The sequence below is a fragment of the Suncus etruscus genome, chromosome 10 (genome assembly GCF_024139225.1).
Source record: "Suncus etruscus isolate mSunEtr1 chromosome 10, mSunEtr1.pri.cur, whole genome shotgun sequence".
In the NCBI taxonomy this organism is placed as follows: Eukaryota; Metazoa; Chordata; class Mammalia; order Eulipotyphla; family Soricidae; genus Suncus; species Suncus etruscus.
Window position 1 is genome coordinate 48,840,398 of NC_064857.1, and position 15,676 is coordinate 48,856,073.

General features: G+C 61.4%; 2 protein-coding genes and 1 non-coding gene across 3 annotated transcripts in view; all 3 read left to right on the forward strand.

Moving 5' to 3' along the window:
* EXD3 (exonuclease 3'-5' domain containing 3) overlaps window positions 1-3,342 on the forward strand; it is a 30,693-nt gene extending 27,351 nt beyond the window's left edge. The window contains 3 exon segments of the mRNA XM_049781623.1: window positions 2,279-2,360; window positions 2,934-3,105; window positions 3,108-3,342. Coding sequence (XP_049637580.1) covers window positions 2,279-2,360; window positions 2,934-3,105; window positions 3,108-3,342 — 489 coding nt within the window.
* A 281-nt stretch (window positions 3,343-3,623) lies between these two features.
* LOC126021724 (U6 spliceosomal RNA) lies at window positions 3,624-3,728 on the forward strand. Its single transcript, XR_007500208.1, has one exon. It is a non-coding gene; the product is annotated as a U6 spliceosomal RNA (small nuclear RNA).
* A 3,411-nt stretch (window positions 3,729-7,139) lies between these two features.
* NRARP (NOTCH regulated ankyrin repeat protein) lies at window positions 7,140-7,484 on the forward strand. The gene has a single exon (XM_049781992.1). It carries the CDS (start codon window positions 7,140-7,142, stop codon window positions 7,482-7,484), a length of 345 nt encoding a protein of 114 aa, XP_049637949.1.
* The last annotated feature ends 8,192 nt before the right edge of the window (window positions 7,485-15,676 follow it).

Genomic DNA, 15,676 nt, shown 5'->3' on the forward strand with positions numbered 1-15,676 from the left:
TGGCTCAAATCGTGGGCATATTGGCCCAGGGAGAGAGCACTGTGGGGCCTGGCACTCAGCAGGAAGCTGGTGTTCCAGCACAGCCTTCTGGGGGCCAGGGCCCATCAGGAGAGCCAGGGTGGGCACAGGCCAACATGGGCACTGCTGAGAGTTCAGGGCTTAGAGGCTGTTTTACTTCCCCCCATCCCCGACACCGAGGTGTCAGCCGCTCCTCCTTCTGGCTCTCCCACACCAGTTGGTGTGGCTCGGGTTGGTGAATGCGCGGCTGGGCCCATCTTCCGGGCGGCCACCCAGACGGAGACACATGGCCGGACCATATGGGCAGTCTGGCTCGAGATGGCCGGACACTGAGGGGGTCCCAGGGTAGTGCAGGGAGCTCCTCACCCCTCTCTGAACTGGGGCATGGTGATTTCACCCCTCTCCACATGGGGCCTGGCAGTGCCAGCACTCAGCCTGCTGGTGCAGATGGGGGAGCTCCCAAGAGAGTTTGGGTCTCCCTGAGGTGGGGGGGCATGTTGAAGAGAACCAGCCCCAGGTCAGCTCCCAACCTGGACAGGCCTCTTCCTGCCGCCCCATAAGCAAGGTTTCCTTCCTGGGAGCCAGGGGGCCATACCCAACAGGGATGCCCAGAGCCTGGGATGAGAACAAAGCTTGGCCACGCAGGGCTCCGGGTTCTGAGCAGGAGCTGTTTAGGACCTGCCTAGCTACCCTCCTGGCTTCTTCCCTCCCTGCACTCTCACTGCCGTGCTTGGTTGTGAAGGAAAGGCAGGTGGGCGCAGGCCCCTCTACAGGTCCCACTCAGACCCCGGGGGGTGTCCCCACTTCCAGGCGTGGCCGGAACCTGAGGCAGGAGGCCCCCTCAGCCCGTCCCTCTGTTGCTCAGTTTCCCTCCCTGCAAGACCCAGACCAGCACCTGAGTCAGGCGGGTGGGCGGGTGAGCAGGCAATACCCGAGGGAGCCATGGGAACCAGCGGCACCTTCCCAGGCCTTCTGGCTCCCAGTGGGTGTCCCAGGGGGTGCCCTGAGGCAGAACTGCCAAGGCTTGGCGCAGGGTCCCTGCCCTGCCTAGCAGGCTGAGGATCTCATCCAGCCTGGAAAGGAAACACCTGCCCCTTCACAGTGGTCACTGCGCTCACCCCTCCGGGCGCCCAGGAGTACAGAGGCCCAACCTAGCAAGCAGGCACAGAACCGGATTTTCCAGCTGGGGGGGGGGGGCTTTTCCGGGCCATACCGGGGTCCAGCAGGGCCCGGAGCAGGCAGGGCCTACGACCGTGGGAAATCCGGCCCTGGTAGTTCCCGAGGGTGGGGCCAAGGCCCTGGACGGACTCTGAGGACTCTGAGTGCATGACTCAGCGTGAGCTGGCAACCCCGCCCGCCGGGCCCTGGGAAGGCAGGCCGACCCCTCGGAGGCCTCGCCCTGGCCCCCCTATGCCCTCTGAACCTGCAGGCCAGTGCCACTGCCCAGGTCTTCCCATCCTCATACCCAAGTTCCTGGCCTGGTGCATGCAGCCTGGGTCAGACCAGGTGGACGAAACAGGGACTTCCAGGAGAGGGGCCCTGCCTTGGCCAGTGAGAGGCCACAGGAAAAACCAGCTGATGTCGAAAGGCCCGTGAGAAAAAGGCATGTGGGCAGGCAGGCACCACCCCTGACGTGGGCACACCCCGAGGCACCCACCCACCGCCTCCAGCTGACAGTATCCATGGCACTGGGACCCCCTGCTGGCAGTGAGGGCCTGGGGCTCACCCTCGTCTCCCAGACAGGCAGTGGCAAGTGGCTGGCCTGGCCTATCTATATTGTACACAAGGAGACCCTGAGACATAACAGGATCGTTTTTTTTTTTGGGGGGGGGGAGGTGCACAGCAGCACTCAGGGGTTACTCCTGGCAGACTTGGCAGACCCTATGGGTTCGACGCTTTAGCTCTAATGCAGAACCATGTGCAAGGCAGACTCCCTCTTCGCTGTGCTATTTTGCTGGCCCTGAAGCCAAGATCTTTGACGGTGGCACCCAGGGTGGGACACTGAGAGCTCAGCTCCCCCAGAACGTGCCCTCCCACTTGAGAAGACCTACCAGGGCACCCAGCCTGCGAGAGAGGGTTGGGGTTGGAGGCGGGCCAGGGGGTTGATTGAGGGGCTCCCAGAGCAGGCTGGGCCAGGTGCAGTCTGAGGGGTGAGCGAGTGGGTTTGCGCGCGTGCCCGGGGCTAGGGGAGAGAAGTGAGTGATCTGCGAGGCCCAGAGTGTGGGGGGATAGAACTCAGAGGGCGGCCCTCTGCCCCCAGGCCTGCAACTCTGACCAGTACTTGAAGATCGCCCGGACCACCATGGAACAGCTGATGGGGCTCAGCGGCCAGGACTGTGCAGGTATGGGGCGCTGGTGGGATCCCATCCCACCCCAGGGAAAGCGTCCCCCAGCTGGGGCTCCCCAGAGGCCCCAGAAACAGCCGGGGTGGCCATAGCCAGGCGCTGCATCTTTGGGGCCATTCCCAGGCAGATCTGAGGGGGCGAAAGGGTAGCCCCATCCTCCCCGTGCATAACCGCGGGGCCTTCTGGACCCTTGGAGAACCGTTGGCGCCCTGGAGGAGCGTCCTGGGGCAGCAGAAGCCTACCCGGGCGCCCTCGCCCGCCCCTCCCTCCCGCGGGGTGGCGGGCAGTTGCGAAAGCACCTTGGCAGGGGGTTTATCGCCTCATCAGCAGATGGGCCGCCCCCAGCCGCCCCCGCCGCCCTAATCGCCGCCATCTCCCGCCCTGAACGCGCTTCCCAAGGGCCTGGGAGCCCCTCGCACCTTCCAAGGTGCGAGTTCCCGTGGGAGGGGACCCTTGGCACAGAGCGCGCGCCCTGCCCTTTGCCCTCGCTCCTCTCCGCTCCGCTCTGCTCCTCTGCCCGGGTGGGGGGCTGGGTTGGGCGCAGACTCAGGGGCTGCTCTTGATTGGCAGGTGGCGAGACCACCCAGAGAGAGGAGCCAGGTGAGGCCGGGGACCACCCAGCAGGAGGGGCCTGGGGCGGGTCAGCGAGGGACGTCCCCCATTGCGCGGGCCCCATCTCTGTCTCTCTGCGTCTCCTCCTGCAGGCCCGGCCGAGGCTCCGGGGGGCTGCGCCTTCGACCCCGACCCGCCGTGCCCCTGGCTGGAGTTGGCCGACCTGCGGAGCCGCGCGCCCGCCACGCTGCCCAGCGGCGCCGAGCTGCAGCTGGCGGCCGTCCCGCGGGGGCTGCTGCGGAGGCCCGGCCTGCGCCACTTCTTCTGCTGCGCCGGCTGCGGGAAGGTCTTCTGGGACGGCTCGCACCTGGGCCGCGTGCTGGCCACCTTCCGCCAGGTGCTGGACGACGCCCCTGCCCAGGGCTGAGGCCCGGGGCGCCAGTAAAAGTGCTCCGCGAGCCCCCTGACCCGTGTGAGCTCATTGCTACGCGCCTGGGGAGCTGGGCCGCGCGGTGGGCGCACGCAGCCTGGGAGGTTCGGTTCCTGTCACCGCCTAGGGTTTCTCCTGGGCCTCACCAGGAGGGATCCCTGAGCGCAACCAAAGAGAGCAGGAGTGATAGCACAGGAGGGCCTTTGTCCTGCACGAGGAGGACCTGCCCGGTTTGATGGCCTACAAGGCCCCCCAAGCCCCATCAAGAGTTAGGAGTCGTGCTCGCTTCGACAGCACTTACGCTAAAACTGGAACGGTACAGAGATTAGCATTGGCCCCTTCGCAAGGATGACACGCTAATTCGTGAAGTGTTCCATATTTAAAAAAAATGAGTCACCCCTGAGCACTGCAGGATGTGTGGCCCCCCAAAAGAGACCTAAAACGCATCTGGACACCAAGCACCCACCAAATGGGGTGTGCGCCCCTTTTCCACCGCGCTGACCTCAGCGGGAAGCGCCTAAGGGACTGCAAAGGGGGCGGGTGGCTCGGCTGCTCGCAGCTGGTCCGATGCCCAGCGAAGCCCTGAGGGTTCCGGGCGGAACCGGGGGAGGGGCTGAGCCCATCTCATCCTGGCGCACCCCCAGGAATGCGCACCCCCCCCCCATATCCCTTTCCTGTGCTTCCTGCTAGGAGCGGAAACCACTCAGATCTGGCCAAGGGAGGCCCAGACAAGCCGGGCCCAGCTCCCCTCCCCCTGCCGCTCCAGGGCACCTGTGAGCCCAGGTGTCCCACCCTGGGCACCTGGTGGGCACCCACAGAACCTACCGGCCCAGCCTAGGTAGAACCACCGTGGCCTGGCTCAGCTCAGCTGGGTCCCCAACAGAAAGGCCACGCGCCCGCCCCCAGGATGTGGCCCTTGTGAGGAGCTCCCTGCGACTCCACTTTCTTCCTCTTCTGAATGCCAGGCTGGGACAGGGCTGCGTGGTGGGCAGCCTGGACCTGCGCCTAGGCCATGCCGCTTGCTTGCAGGATCGCAGACCACCCGTGAACTCTGGGGGTCCTGCCCTGCCCCTGCAGGGATGAAGGTGCAGTGGGGCGGGGCTAGGCGAGGGGCGGAGCTCCCAATTTGGGGGTACACTCGGGATGCGGTAGCTTCCATCTCCCCCCCCACAGAAACACCAGGTATCCCTTCAGTGTGGCCCAGAACCTCTCTAAGCCCTGCGCCAAGGAAGGGCTATCCGCGCCCCCCACTCGTGGACCACCACCTCAGGCCCGGCCGGACCCCGAGCTGCCCGGCCTGGGCCTTCTTGCCCCTCGCGCTGGCCTGGCCTGGCCGTGCTGGCCAGAGGCTGCGTGTTTGTTATTTGATCTCTATCCTCGCCAGGCTCTTCCACCAGGTGTCTGGGCCGCTGGGAAGAAACACTCGCCTCTTTCCCACGCTCCCCGACACATTTTAATGAATTAGCCGCAGGCCCCGCCTCCACCGCCCGCCCTCCTTCGCCCCCGCCTGCCTGTCCCTTTAAGGTGGCCGCAGGACTCAGCCAGCCAGAGCTGGACCAGCCCTTCCAGGCCGCCCCAGCCGGTGCCCAGGGCTCCCCACGCCGCCTCCCCGCCGCGCAAGCAAAGGAGGCAGAAGGGCAAAACAAACTCACCGCCTCAGTTGCTTCCAGCACCTCCGCATAAGTGGGCAGGGAATGGGGTCGCCCGTTAGTGGGGGTCGCTGTCCCCCAGACCTCAGGCCGGCTGGCGGCTCCGCCCCGCCCCCACCCTGCAGGCATTTGTGCCAAATGTCCGCCTTTTGGGCACATCCTTTGTAAATGGGACTTGCCCCTGGGAACTGATGTCCTGCGCCCCTCCTCTCCCCCCCCCCCCGCAGCTCTGTCCCCACTCACGTGCCTCCCACCCTGTGCTGGACACGGTGCTTGCAGCCCTTCAACAGTGTGACCCCAACACCTGTCACCAAGCAATTCCACACCACTCTAGGAGGCGCGCATTGCGAGCTCACCCACCCTTTGTCTACCGCTCTCTTCCCACTTGGACCCTGGGTGTGCGCCCACCTGGTTGGTTCTGTGCGTGAGGACACCCCACCCAAAGTCCTGGGTCACGCCGCTGCCCCCCACATGCTCACAGCACACTCAAGAGGGAAGGAAGGGGGGCAGACACAGACACGGGCGGGCCAGTCACCCACCCCCCAGTAGAGCCCAGACAGGCCTGTGGGTAGGGAAGGGAATTAGGGGCGACTTCAGGGAGAAGGAAGAGCAGGTCCGCAGAAGCATGCGTCCCCCCAGTCCACAGCGTGGCACTGGGTGCGTGGCCCGGGCCATCGGTGGGTGTGTGGCCACCTGGCGAGAGGTGGGTGGTCTGGGGCGGGGGTGGAGCTGCGGGGCCGGCCGGGCCCTCACCATCCAGCATCACTGCCCCTCCTCCCCGCGTGGACGGGAAAGGGGGTACGGACTGGCAGCAGGGAGCGGGGAGGCCTGCGGGCTCCAGAGTGGGTACCCCAGCTGGGCCCTGGGCGGCCTGCCTGCTGCCCTGCCTGCCTGCCTGCCTGCCTGCTTCGGCGGAATTCGAGTCTGTGCGTGCTGGCGCAGCCCGGGGCTGCCGCTCCCCGGGCCGGCTTCATTTCTAGCTTTCCAACGGCCACCGCGAGCGAGCCGCAATCTGCAACATCATAATGAGGCTGGGCGAGCCCTGCTGGTAGCCATCGGGGCTTCCCGTCGGAAACCAGTTCTCTCCAACAGGCCCTGGGCGCCGCGCCTCGCCTTCGCCTCGCCTCACCTGGGCGCTCACCTGGCTAGGCCTCGCCAGACCCGTTCCCGCGGCTTCTGCGCGCGCGGGGGAAAGGCGCCCCAGAGAGCGCAGGCCGCGAGGGTCTTCCCGGCCAGAAAACCCGGCGGGTCCTCACATCAGCCCCACACACAGATCTGGAGAAAAACCGGGGGGCGGTGGGGGTGGGCGCGCTGGGGCTCCGGGGAACCACCTTGGCAGGATAGGCCCCGGGTTGTTGCTGGTGGATGTCCACCCGCTGCGCCCAGACCAGGCTGGCCAGGTCCCCTGCGCCTACCCGCGTGGGCGGGATCCGAGGGTCACGGAGAAGGGTACCCGAGTGGGCTCCTACACCCGCAAGGGAAGCGCAAAAGCACCCACCCCGGCGAGCGGGGCGAGGTGGGGCGGCCTAGGCTTGGAAATCCCCGCGTGGCCGGCGAGCGACGGCGGGCGGGAAGCGACCCGGCCGTGCGTCCGGGCCAGAAGGGCCGCCGGGCCGCCCGCCCGCCTCCGGCCCCCGGACCCCCACTCCCCGCCCCACGCGGCCAAAGCCCCGCGGGCCCGGGCGCCAGGCGCGCGCACGCTGGCTCCTCCCCGACGCGGCCGGGGCCCAATGGCCGGGCGGCCGGCCCGCGCGTCACGGGCGCTCCATTGTCATGCAAATATAAAGGAGGTAAAAGGCGCTGTGGGCCCGCGGGCCGGCGAGTGTCGCGGCGCTGGGGAGACGCGTGGGAGCCGCGCCAAGGCGAGCAGCACCGGGACGAGCCACGCCGGCCTGCCCTGCGCCCGGCCCTGCCCTCCGGAGCCCCGGCCCGATCCGTCGCCCGCCCGCCCACCGGGGCGCGGCTGGATGAGGCGGGGGCCCCAAGGCGGCGGCGGCGGCCCCCGGCCCCGAGCGCCCGGAGCGCCGAGGGGCGGCGTGCGGGGCCCTGGGGCACCGCGCTCTCCATGCGCCCGGGCGCGCCCGCGCTCTCCGGAGCCAGACCGGGGCCGGCGCTGAGCCCGCGGCGGCCGGCGGCAGCATGAGCATGAGCCAGGCCGAGCTGTCCACCTGCTCGGCGCCGCAGACGCAGCGCATCTTCCAGGAGGCGGTGCGCAAGGGCAACACGCAGGAGCTGCTGTCGCTGCTGCAGAACATGACCAGCTGCGAGTTCAACGTGAACTCGTTCGGGCCCGAAGGCCAGACGGCGCTGCACCAGTCGGTCATCGACGGCAACCTGGAGCTCGTCAAGCTGCTGGTGAAGTTCGGCGCCGACATCCGCCTGGCCAACCGCGACGGCTGGAGCGCGCTGCACATCGCCGCGTTCGGCGGCCACCAGGACATCGTGCTCTATCTCATCACCAAGGCCAAGTACGCGGGCAGCGGCCGGTGATGCTGATGGATGGTGCGGGATGCCCGAAGCCGGGCCCGCGTGCGTCGACTGCTGGGCCTCCTACCCCGCCAACTACCTCGGTGCGCGCCCGGCCCGGCCCCCGCGCGGCCACCCATCCATCCTGCTGTCCGTCCGTCCGTCCGAGCGCCCTGACGCTGCCCGAGGTCGGGGTCACCGCACCCCACCCCCTCTCCTCTCCCCGCCCACTGCCGCCACCCCCGGCCCCGGCCCCCGGCGCCCCCGGCCACTTCCCACGGCCCCGCCTGCAGCCTTGCGGGTGGAGGCGGGGCGCGGGCTCCAGCGCCTTTGAAATCTGAGTCTGGCTCGCAGCAAGTTCGGAATCTCGAGATACCGGATCCTCCGCTCTAGCTCAGGGTTAGCTCCCGAAAGCGGAGAGGAGAGCAGAGCAAAGCAGAGGAAAGAGGAGAGCGAGCCGACTGGTCGGTCGGTCGTTGGCCTGCTGGCCGGCCCGCTGCTCTCCGCTGGGCGCGCGTGGGCCCGGTGCGCGCGCTCCTCTTTATCGTGTGTGGCTCTTTCGTGGGTGACTTTGGTGCGCCTTGGTGTTTCGTTCGCTTGTTTGGGATCCACTGCGTGATCGATGCGGTTCCGAAGGGAAGACGCGCTGTTTTTCTTTTTCTTTTTTTTCATTTTTTTTCTTTTTTAAGTCTAAAAACTAAAAACTTGAGTTTGTCGGTTTCGTGGTTGCACTGAAATTTGCCGCCCAGCCTCGCTCCCCACCCTGCCTCGTTCTCCCACTCCTGTTCCTTCCCCGGGGATGGCGACGCCCCAGGCCTTCGCTGGCTCTGCTGGCCCGGCCCTTCATCCCGGAGCAGGAGTATCCCCCGGGTGGTCTCGGTCTCGAGTGCCGGAGACGCGGAGCTTGAGTCGGGCTGAGAACTCCCTAGTGAATCTTCTAGTATAACTAATAGTCGGTTGCACACTTTTTTTTAAGAAAAAAAAAAGTAAAAGGACTTGCCACGATGAAATGTCATAACATTTATGACACTATAAAATATTAACATATTTTAAGCCAAGTTTTAGGTGTACTTTTGGAATCTTGGTTATAACCCCATTTTAAAGGGCGTTGCAAAGGCAACATGTACCCATATTTATATTTTTATAAAATGCCTATAAGACTGTGAATCTCTTGTACTGATGCCCAGCGAGCTGAAGGACCATTTGGATTATTGTGTTTTCGTTTTGTTTTGTTTAAAAGGGGTTGAGTTGTTTTTTTTTTTTTCCCTGCCCCTCTCCAAGGACTGATTCCAGCGGGGCGGGGCGGGGCCTTGAGTCACGTTGGTCCCGGAATTGTAGGAGGTTCCAATTTCCTATGCAACCCCACACCCCTCCGTTGTTTTGATCCTGAGAAATAAAAGGAAGGCTGAATTATTCAAATTTAAATGAGGCTCCCCCTGGGTAGAAGGTCTGCTGGCCCTTCACGCAAAAATGGGGCTCACTTGGGGACACAGGTGGCCCTGGGGCTTTGTGTTTGGAGGGTCCGACCCAGCAGCCCTCTGGCTTCTCTTCCCAACCGGGGTTCGAGAATAGATCCTAGAATATCACCAAAACCAGCAGACGCCGAAGATGACTCCAAAGGGAGTTTTCCTGTACATTTATTTTTTCTAGATGCAAAAATCCCCCTTTTAATTATGTTAATTAATGTTAAGACTTTCCAGGCATGCATGGAGCTCCCAAGCCCAGAGCCCCGTCTGGGTCCGAGCCATCCCTTGGAACTGGAGGAAAAGCTGGAGGTGAACTCCTGATGGACCAGAGAGAGAACTGTAGCCCAGTGTGGAAAGTCTAAATAAATTTGTCCTTGATCTTTTTACACGGGAGCGTTGGTGGCTTCTCTCCTGGGTCTTGGCATTAGCGAAGGAGATGGGGCTGCTGGCTGGTTTGTGGGTGCTCTCCCAGCTCCCAATCCTGAGGGTGCTTGAAGAGGGGCCCAGAAGGGCCTCTCCAAGTAGGAGCACAAGGCCCACACACCCCAACTTTTGCACACAGCTGAGGCCTCCATCTGGAAACTTCTGCTCCGAGCTTTGCCATGGCCTTCCCAGAGCTCCCCTGATCCTCCGCCCTTGCTGAGGCTTCAGGCTGGACCCACTGCATGGAGGGGAAACCATAGGCTGGTAGAAAACACTGGAACCCTGGCTCTGTCTGAGGACCGAGACACTCCCAAGGCAGCTGCTATAGAGGAACAAGGATCCATGTTTGACTGAGACCTAGATGGCCTGCTCAGGAGCTGGGCGTAGGGTAGGCTGCCCCCACCCCTGTTGCATGCAGATGAAGGAAGAGTTCTGGTCCATATCACCTCCACAGACCCTCTGCTCAGTCACAGGCCAGCTCCCCTGGCCTCCAGTCTGCTTCACAGTCCCGCCCTGAGCAGGCCTGGATAGACTGGTTTTCTGGCCTTTTGAGGGTGAATGGGCTCCAGGCACCCCTCTAGCTGTGAAGCTTCCTACAGGCTTCACTTCACTCCAAGAGATCCAAGAGGGCCCTAGCCAACAGTTTGTCCCCACCCACCAGGCTGTTGTGGAAGGGGACCTGCTGCTGTGGCAGAAAGGTGGGGTGGTCGGTACACAGAGCATGGGGTCTCCCCCTTCCAGACCTGCCCTTACAATACCTTTACTTTTGCTCTTTTGTTGTTTGCTTTCATTGTTTTGGTTTCTGAACCACACCCTGTGGTGCTCTTGAGTTACTTCTGGCTCTCAACTCAGAAATTACTCATGGCAGGCCCAGGGGGGACCCTATAGGATGCTGGAGATGCAACTAGATAAACCACAGCTTGCTTGCAAGGCCTTCCCCACTGTGCTATCTTTTGGGCGCCCTTTATTTTCTTTCTTTGGGTCCCATCCAGCAGTGCTCAGGGATGAGATTCCTGAGGGCTAAGGGCCCAGAGTGCTGGTGGGACCCAGTCCACGTTGGCTTTGCAAACCCAGCACCTTCCCTGCTGCGCCCGAGTGATTTCCAGTTTAGCACCATGTTGGCAAAGCATCTTTGGGGCCACAGAAAGATCGCTGGCCCTTGGTTTGATGTCCAAGAGCTATGAATACAGGTGGTGTGGCGGACTTGAAGCCTGGGTTTGGGGCATCCGGGACCATGGGGTAGAGGGTGCCGGACAGAGATGTCCTGGCTGGGCTGCAGCCCTGGGGTGGCCCAGAGAAGAGATCCGAGGAACTCGGTAGCCATCTCCCGCGGGTGGCTGGGCTCTGACAGCAGAGCAGAAGTAGGAAAAGCACTGATGGTCGCTGCATGTCGCCTGGACATGCAGAAAAGGGGTCAGCCAGAAAGTGCGCTCAGCCATCCATCCAGCAAGGCAGGCAGCTCCCTCCGCGGCTCTGGGGCCTCCCTAGAGTCCCAGGTGGGCAGCAATGCGCTGCGGGTCCGTCGGGCATCGGGTGTCCACCTGGCATGCCAGGGCACGCGGGCACCGCGTGGCACAAAAGCCTGTGCCGGAATGTGGGGTGAGCAGGGTCGGGGTCTAGGAACACGCCTGGGCCGGCTAAGGCCTGGGGTCTCCGGGGAGGCCCCCTCCTCTGCCCTCGGTCTCCGGGGAGGCCCCCTCCTCTGCCCTCCCCTCGCCGGGCGCTTTCTTCTGCGCCTCTGTCCGTCGGTCTGTCCCAGCACTTCTGTCCGTCTGTCGGTCTTTCTTCTCGCACCCGCTGCAAAGCCGCATTCAAGCTGAGGCCTCTGCCCTTCCCTTCCCGGCGCGGGCCCCGCTCCTCGCAGAGCAGCTGCCATGCTAATGAGGGGGGGGATGGCTGGCGGGCGGTGAGGGGCTGGCCAGGCCCCGGCCCATGTCTCGGACCCAGCCGGGCCCAGCCCAACCCAGCCCACCGGGGCGGGGGCGCGGCTCACAAAGGCGGGTCTCAGCATTCAGAGCCAGCGGGGGCCGGGCCGTGCATGCGGGGTCGGCCGCAGAGATGCCGCAGCCGGGCGGGCATGCGGGTCTGGGGCGCTGCTGCGGGCCGAGGCCGGGGCCAGCTGTCGTCTGCGCTCCGGGGTCACGGCCTGGGGCCGGCGGCTGCTCCTGGAGCCTCCCGAGTTCCCCAACGCTACCCACGTGGCCATCGACCCACCCACCCACCCGGGCTGCTGGGACTCCCGGGCCGACCTACCAACCAGCTCCGGTGCCCGGGCCCGCAGCACGACTGTCGCCCAGCGGCCACGGCCCGGGACTGCACCCTGCGGGGCCCTTGGACAGGGGAGGGAGGGAGGAGCTTTGGGGGGAAGGAGGAATGCGAGGTGGGTGAGGGCAGAGGCGCTGGTGGCCTGTGTCCAGCACTGTCCCTGTGGGCTCTGCCCGAGGCATCATGACAGGACCGTCGCACAGGTGCCCTGCAGGCCGTCACAGGGTGTTCAGGTTCCCCCACAGTGTTCAGGGTTCCCACGGTCATTCCCCCAGTTCTTGGTGCTCCCAAAACTCATATGGGGCAGCTGGGCAGCGCCCTCTGCTGGAGTCCTTGAATAACAACTGGGCGAGACTAAATAAAGAGCCGCTCAGTGCACACCCACATGGATGCTGAGAGCAGGCCAAGACTCCCCAGACTTTCTAGGGGCCCTGGTGGAAACCCTAACTCTTCATGGGAGCTGCTACGAATCTCCCAAGGTGCTGCCTTGGAGCCCGGGACTCCCACCCAGGTACCCGGCAAAGGGCTCGCCCTGTACAAGGACCCCCCCTACTGTGGTTTTCATGTTCACCCCACCAGTCTCCAGAAGCAAGCAGCCTCTTGAGGCAAAGCTGGGTCAGGCCCTGCCCCAGGGCAGAAGTGAGTTCATTTCAGAACCTTCTGTGCAATCACTTGCCTGTCAGCAGATGTGTTCCTGCCTCATACAACACCCACCCAGGGGTCCCCCCCGCCCAACTGTCCCTGAAGTCTACAGCGTTCTCTCCTCTCTCCTCTCTCCCCTTTTGGGCTACAACCAGTAATGCTCAGGGGTTACTTAAGGAATCATTCCACCACTCCTGCTCAGGGGACCCTTTGGGATTCAAGGATGGAACCTGGTCATTGGAACCCTTCCTGCTGGGCTCTCTCTCTGGCCTGTCTCATATTTCTCCTGTTCCTCTGCTGGGTCCACATAAGACATGTTCGCTGGAGTTATCCTGACAACAATTTGCCTCTCAGTGAAAACAGCACCTTGACCAACCAACCAGAAGCACCATTCTGATTGGGCCAGGTGGTGCCATGCTTCCCTCGGGCTTTGAACCCCAAGAAATAAGGAAAAGGAGAATTTGGGCCCAGAGAGATAGCACAAGCAGCCGATCCAGGACCAAAGGTGGTTGGTTCGAATCCCGGTGTCCCATATGGTCCCCCGTGCCTGCCAGGAGCTATTTCTGAGCAGACAGCCAGGAGGAACCCCTGAGCACCGCCGGGTATGACCCAAAAAAAAAAAAAAAAGGAGAATTTAACTTGCCACTGCAATTGGACGGGGGTGGGGGGGTGGGGGGGAAGGCAGGGGAGAAGGAAGAGGAGGGGAAGGAGGAGGGAGAGGGCAGGGGAGAGGGAGGATGGGGAGGATGGGAGGGAGGAGGGAGGTGCTCACACCCGGAAAGGCCCCTCAAGCTCCTCACAGTGAACTGTGAGAGCCCATAGCCCAGGAAGTATCACAGGGCACGCCAGAGCACACCCCCACCCACCAAGAGGAGCCCAAGCACCCAGCATGTGGCCCAAACAAACGAAACAAGATGTCTCTTGGCAAAAGCCTTTCTTGAACAAGCTACAGCTGTGACCAACAGAACCACATTTGGTTTTCTGTTTTAATTTTACTGGTTTTTTTAATGTTGTTCATACAACTTCTATTTATATGATTTCATGGTGTTTTGTTGTTCTTGGTGGTGGTGGTGGTCAGGACTTACTCCTGGCTCTCACTCAAGAGTCACTTTCGACAAAGCTCAGGGAATCGTATTGGTTTGTTTTTGTTTGTTTGTTTGTTTGTTTGTTTTTTGGCCATACCTGGCGATGGTCAGGGGTTGTTCTTGGATCTGCACTTAGAAATCTCTCCTGATGGTGCTCAGGAGACTGACTCTATGGGACGCCAAGGATCGAACCTGGATGAGCTGTTTACAAGTACCTCCTATAGTATAGAACCTATACTATTACTCTGGCCCCTGGGGGACCATCTGAATGCGGGTGGGTGGTTGAATCCAGGTGAAGTGCATGCAAGGCAAGTGCTTTATCAGTTGTCCTGTCTCTCAAGTCTCAAAGACTGAGAAATTTTGTTCCTGGTATAAACACCTTGTCTCAGGAAGCCCAGTTTTCTACTGTCTGAACCACGGCGCCATGCTAGGGCCTGCAGATCTTGGTGGCATGTGTGTAAGTTTGTGAATAACAGTGTATGAGCCCTTGGGAGTGGATATAGCACAGCAGGGAGGACATTTGCCTTACATTTGCCTGGCCCAGGAGTAATTCCTCAGTGCACTTAAGTCAGGAGTGATCTCTGAGTGTTGGGGGCAAGCAATCCCCTGGTAAAAAGGGTCTGAGATTAAGACTGACAGACTGAGCATGAGGGGCTAGGAACATTTAATTAGCCCACAGACCTACACACACACACATACACACACACACACAACATTTAATTAGCCCACAGAGACACACACACACACACACACACACACACACACACACACACACACACAGAAACAGCATGGCCAGCAGACAGCCAGGCCAGCAAAGAAGCAGGTGCTCTCTGGACTTGATTTGCTACAGCATCAGGCTGGCAGGTAAGCCAGCAGGCCAGCTAGCAGGGCCCACTAAGCTGCCAGGCTGGCAAGTTCACTCCTCTCAGAACTCCGTCTCCCCTTAGATAACTTTGGTCCAACTGCCCCAAGGTGGCGGTTCACAATTAAAGATGAAGCCTATTAACTGACTTATTTTGGGGGGAGGCTACACCTGGTGGACCTCAGGGGTTACTCCTAGCTCTGCACTCAGAAATTGTTCCTGGCAGGCTGGGAGACCACATAGGATGCCTGGGATTGAACCCAGGTTGGTCTTGGGTTGGCGGAGTGCAAGGCAAATTCTCTACCGCTATGCTATTGCTATGGCCCTATTAACTGACTTATTACATCAGTTAAAAGGAAGAGAGGCTGGGCCCGGAGAGATAGTACAGTGGCGTTTGCCTTGCAAGCAGCCGATCCAGGACCAAAGGTGGTTGGTTCGAATCCTGGTGTCCCATATGGTCCCCTGTGCCTGCCAGGAGCTATTTCTGACAGCCAGGAGTGACCCCTGAGCACTGCCGGGTGTGGCCCCCAAACCAAAAAAAAAAAAAAAAAAGAAACAGTTAAAAAAAAAGGGGGGGAGAGAGAGGCTTATAACAGAGGACCATGGAGGCTGAATACCAACACCTGAGCATCACTGGATGTAACCCAAAGACAACAACAACAACAACTAGAACAGAAAGGAACTTGAGAAAATCCTAAAAAGACACAAGTTCCAGACCTGACCCAGGTGTGCTGTGGAGACATAATGGGTCCGAATGGCCGCTGGGGGTGTGGGAGCACCCTAATGGCTGGGGTGGGCTGAGCACAGCTTCAGGAGTCTTCTAGAGCTCAGGGGCATGTGTCCTGATGTCCCTGAGAGCTGGGCCACAAGCGTAGTTTATCTACCATGACGCCTTGTGCGCCATCTATGTTAGAAGTCAGCCGTGGCAATTTCCCCTTGGTCCTGGTAAGCACAGCAGATGGATTGTTCGAGACCAGGAAACAGCACGGCGAACAAGGAGGTAAAGACCAGCACTATGGTCCTGAAAATGACCCGGCACAGACAATGGTAACATCAAAGACAACCGTATCAGCACCAGGCAGCTGGCTTTCAGCATATGAATGTTTCTGTCACAAACCTACACCTGGACAACCTATGCCATATTCTGGCAAAAGTCATGTATGTAGGGCCGGTGTGATAGCACAGCAGTAGGGCATTTGCCTTGCACGCAACAGAACCGGGTTCGATCTGTATCCCATAGGATCCCCTGAGCCTGCCAGGAGCGATTTCTGAGCACAGAGCCAGGAGAAACTCCTGAGTGCCGCCAGGTCTAGCCCCAAAACAAAACTGAACTAAAAGTCAAATATGTAGAAGTGAGGCAAGTTTATGGAGCTGTGTGATTGGGATCTGAGACCCCGGGCTGGTGCCGGCTCAAAAAACTCCTTGACATTCTTCTGAACAAACTTTATTAAGTTTCGAAGTCTCTTTGTGAGA